This window comes from Cynara cardunculus, unplaced genomic scaffold (genome assembly GCF_001531365.2).
Source record: "Cynara cardunculus var. scolymus isolate 2C unplaced genomic scaffold, CcrdV1 Un_Scaffold_1301, whole genome shotgun sequence".
Lineage (NCBI taxonomy): Eukaryota > Viridiplantae > Streptophyta > Magnoliopsida > Asterales > Asteraceae > Cynara > Cynara cardunculus.
The window spans coordinates 108305-113537 of NW_020200727.1; the positions used below are offsets into that span (position 1 = coordinate 108305).

A 5233-nucleotide genomic window follows, 5' to 3' on the forward strand; every position below is an offset into this window, starting at 1 on the left:
TCACAAATTAGCATTGGTTAATATGACAATTTCGCGGCTATAAGTAGTTTACGGCTACTTCTTGTAGTTATTTCGTGTAACCAAAACTTAAACAATAGCTACGGTTTTAGCAATTCAGCGTCATCATATATTATGAAATGTCAAGGGTTAATATAAAATTTGTGTGGCTATAAGTAGTCCATAATCACGATTTTAGTTATTTCATATAACAAAATGGTTACCAATAGCCAAGGTTTTAACAATTCAACGTAAACAAGTGTCATGAAATGGCCACGGTTATTGTAAAACTTGTGTGTCTATAAGTATTTTAGGGTCACATTTTTAGTTATTTTGTGTAACAAAAAGAGGTTGACAATAGTCGCGACTTTAACAATTCAACGTAACAAAAAATGGCTACAGTTAATAGAAAACATTTATGTGACTATAAGTAGTCTATTGTCACGATTAAAATAAATATATGTGGCTACAAGGTAATCAATGAGTGCATTAAAAACAAATCGTGTGCCCATAAGTTGCTTATGACCACGGTTTTTAGTTATTTTATATAACCAAAAGATAATCAATATTCAATAGCCACGGTTGTAAAACGTAAACATAACTATATATCATAAATTGGACATTGTTAATATGACTTTACGTACCTATAAATAGGTTATGTCTACTATAAGGTTATAAGAAAAACGTTTAACTATCAATATTTTTTATAACCTTATGGCCACGGTCTTATGATATGGCAACAGTTTTTATGAGATGTAATAACACAATTTGAACGTGACTATAAGGGTGTCAAAGGTCATGGAAGAATAAACTATGGTTTATATGAAAAAAAACTGTAGCAAAAGGACTATACCTAGGGTTTTTTAACTGTGACTTATGTGACATTTTGATTAGTGAGGAGGAGGTGTTGAGGAAACGATAGTAGTCAACAAATTAAGAAGGGTATATGAGATTATGCCATGAACTCATCACTACGTATACCATGGAACTATTGCAAAGTAACACAACCAAAATAAGGTCTAACGAAGGGTATGACTACTACATCTTCAGTCTGAAGTACTGATATTTCTTTAGTTACACATGGAGAAGCATATTAACCACTTGGCTCATTGAGGGCCTTGCGTTGCTATCTTCCTCGACGCATTGCAATGCAATTCTAACCAGATTGTCCATGGTGGTTCTATCGTATTTTCCACTTATTGAAGGGTCTACGATCTCCTCAAGCCAATGTTTCATTTGACTTCCATTGAATTCTTGAAGCTTATCTCTTACCCAGTCAATTAGAGCAAGTTCAATCTCATCATTTCCATTGCCTGTATGACACTTGCCTACTGGATTCCTTCCTGTTATCATCTCCAATACCACCATTCCATAACTATAAACATCAACTTTTGAGGTAACTGGGAGATTGAACACCCATTCAGGAGCCATGTAACCTCGAGTTCCTCGTATCATAGARAAGTTCGACCGGTTGAAACCACCTCTATCAAAGAGTTTTGACAATCCAAAATCTGCCACCTTAGGATTGTAATTAGCATCCAACAATATGTTATGGGGTTTSACATCACAATGTAAAACCCACTCCAAACATTCTTCGTGTAAATAAGCAAGTCCTTTGGCAGTACCCATTGCAATATCAAGCCTTGTTGCCCAATCAAGTTTACCCATCCCTAAGTTTTCAGCTAACGATCCATTCTCCATGTACTCATAAACCACAAGCCTATGCTTTCCTTCAACACAATAACCCCATGTCTCTATTAAGTTCATATGATTCACCCTTCCTATTGTGTTTATCTCAGCTTGAAATTCAGCTTCCCCTTGGTGACTAGTGTTCTTGAGCTTCTTGATTGCTGCAATCCTGTTATCTGATAACTTACCTTTATACACAATGCAAGCACCACCTCTCCCTATCTCTTCGCTAAAATTGCCTGATGCCTTCTTGAGCTCGTTGTATGTGAACTTTCGAAACCCTGTTGTAGCAAGAAAATAACTTTGCTCATTTGTAGACGACCGTTTACTGTTACAATACCAGAAAAAAACTATGCAAATGATCTCAATGAACCCAATCGTGCATCCAAAGGTTAGCATGAATCCAAGTGGTTCAATATCATGCTTTTTCTCGTAAGACCTTATGATAGGTGTCAGCGTAGGGCGTGGACAACTGAAGTTCGATTGACCCATGGGTTTTTCATGATAGGATGATACTAGCTTCTTTGGTAGTTTGATGTAAATTGTAGAGTCGAAACCTATCTGATACCCGTTATGCAAAGAATTCTTCATGAAGCAATAATAGCACCGCAGTTCTTCTTTCCATCCGAACTGGAACCCCCTACAAGAGTTATCCTGTAAACAATCCTTCTTGCAAGCGTCAACAGTGACGTTTGGAAGGAACCGAATATCATACCCATAGAATTCAGCTTGACGAAGTTCAATGAAATCACAATTATCTTGAGTGCATGGCTGGAATTCAGGTTCACACCCGTAACTCCAATCTTCAGATTTCACCATCCTGTAACCATGTACGCAACTACATTTCCTACCTGAATCTTGGGAATAAATACAAACACTGTTTGGTCCACATGTACCATGAATTTTGCAAGATTGAGAAAGGGCTTGCCATTGAACTTCCCATTTCTTTCTTCTTTCATGCACAATGAGACTATACACTCTTACATTACCGTCTGTATCAATCTTCATTATTCTTTGTGGCCCCTTCCCAAAATCAACAGATCTGAAACTGAAACCATCCGATGAATTGAATTCACCATCAGAATCAAGGATTGCTCTTCGATTATACAGATACTGGAATCTCCCAGCTTCCCAAGTTCTTAAATCGGGATTAGGCCAGTAAATAGTAGTTGTTTCTGGACCATCATAAAGAAGACGAAGAATGCTGTCGTTGTCGAAAAAGAGCTTATAGAAACCTGAAGAGTAATTAGTAGAACTTCTCGAAGAAACAAGTTGTGTGCTTTTAGTGAGGGGTTGATTTGGAAGAAGGGTATCTGTTGGATAATCAAAGCTTTGCCAAAGAGTTGATTGTCCTCTTCCATCATCGAGCACAAGGTTACCTGAGCTATGGAGTTGCAATATAATCAAGGAAGAGGTCGACTTTGTATGGGTCGACCAAATAACGTCTCGACCGGCATCCATCAGAACCAAATTGCCATCTTTCTGTAAAGACAACTTTGAGTGCTTTCCGTTAACTGGTGCATCTCGGTTAGCCATCCAAACGATGGTGCGATTCCCAGATGTGGCTTGCTCCGAGAACCACACTGCAAAGCCATAAGCATTCTCTCCAACTTGATGAAAACCCGCTGTAAAAATTCCGTTGGACGAAACTAAAATGTCATCTTTATTTTCAACAGATAGATATGAGCCTCGAGTTAAGCCATGGCCATCTGGGGAAGAAGATAATGATGATGGTGTATGGGATAGTATTATTATGGTAACAAGAAAAACTGGAAGTGGTGCAGCCATGATTTTGGGATATGAAACGAGGAAATGTGCTGCCAATTTATATAAAAGGCATGGATACATATAACTCATGACTTATATTGATCTSCTTTTTAGCTTTGCCAAATAATTGCAACTTTTTATTGCATATTATATCATTTAATAAGTTATTTATATAAATAAATTAAGTATATAAATACATGTCAACAATATATTGTATTAAAATCTGACTTTTTTTTAATTAACGTGGATATATATCCAACCCGCTATACGAGTCGATTAATCTTCACTGTATTTGAATTTTCGTGACCACAAAGTGATTTTTATTTCTCATTAAATTTAAACCTAAACACTTTTAACCTTTAAAAATCAAACTTAAACCAATCATACACCATGTTATAGTTTTAAATATAGTCTCCAATCCATCATAAAAAAAATGCATAAAGCAAAGAAAGTGTGTTCGTTGACGAAGACTTGATGTGTTGATTGGTTGTCACTGTTCACAGAATTTGTTTGACCAAAAGTTGATGTACACAAATCGATGATGACAAAATACAACAACCACAACAACCATAATTAAATTATGAATTAATTAATAAAGAGTTTTGAATTCTGATTGATGATGCTACAAAAACAAGAAACACATGAAAAACAAGAAATTTGATCCATTTCATACTTTACAAGTAGATCTTAGTCCACATATGTTGCTATCAACCTTAGAAATTTAGAACCAACTTAATTACATTCAAAATTCAAAGAATAATTTCACATGTCAAAATCTCATATTGCAAAAATTACAAACGTATTTCTATTTTTTTTAAAGTATATAATTTTTATATACAGTAAATACAACAAATAAACTTACATACCCTCCTCACTTTTGGTGAGGTTGGAACCCCTGATCTTCTAGGAAACTAAAAACTAGAATATCATTAAGTCAAAAAGGACACTTTTGAGAAAGTTTGCCATAAACTCATATTTTTATAGGACATGGTGTTCTTTATGTTACTATTAAAGAGTATCATATAAAAAGTTAATTTCTTATAAAAATGTTTTCAAAATCTTATAACGATGCAAAAAACCATTCTGCAAATTTATTATGAAGGTTTTATATAGGACACTTTATTTTTTGTTATATAAATTAAGTCTCATATAACAGTCTATTCTGCAAAAAACTGTTTCTTGTATTTCTCTAAAATTAATGAAACTGTTTCATGTATTTCTCTAAAATTAAAATAATAAAGATGATAATATCGATGATTAACACCATCCACAATAAAAATGATTAATCAACCTCTCATAATCATAGATATTATCATCTTTATTATTTTAATTTTAGAGAAATACATGAAACAATTTCATTAATTTTAGAGAAATACATGAAACAGTTTCATTAAGTATTATATGAAACAATTCCACAACCATATATGAAACAAATTCATCAAAAAAAGTATTATATGAAAAAATTTCACAAGATTAAACAATTTAATGAAAAATTTTCATAAGATTAAACAATGAAATCGACGTACGAGGGTGGTTTACACGGTTTTTACAAATGAGGGGGGTTTTCATTTGATCACTCCTCTATAAAACCCCCCTCATTTGTAAAAACCGTATAAACCACCCTCATACGTCGATTTCATTGTTTAATCTTATGAAATTTTTTCATGAAATTGTTTAATCTTTAAACCTTCTTTCATATTATATTTTTTTTTGATGAAGTTGTTTCATATATGGTTATGAAATTGTTTCATATAATATTTAATGAAATTTTAATGAAACT

General features: G+C 33.7%; 1 protein-coding gene across 1 annotated transcript; it reads right to left on the bottom strand.

The window, feature by feature from the left end:
- Positions 1-988: 988 nt before the first annotated feature.
- LOC112502368 (putative receptor protein kinase ZmPK1) lies at positions 989-3474 on the bottom strand. Its single transcript, XM_025106259.1, has one exon. It carries the CDS (start codon positions 3472-3474, stop codon positions 1072-1074), a length of 2403 nt encoding a protein of 800 aa, XP_024962027.1. The 3' UTR covers positions 989-1071.
- Between the last annotated feature and the right edge of the window lie 1759 nt (positions 3475-5233).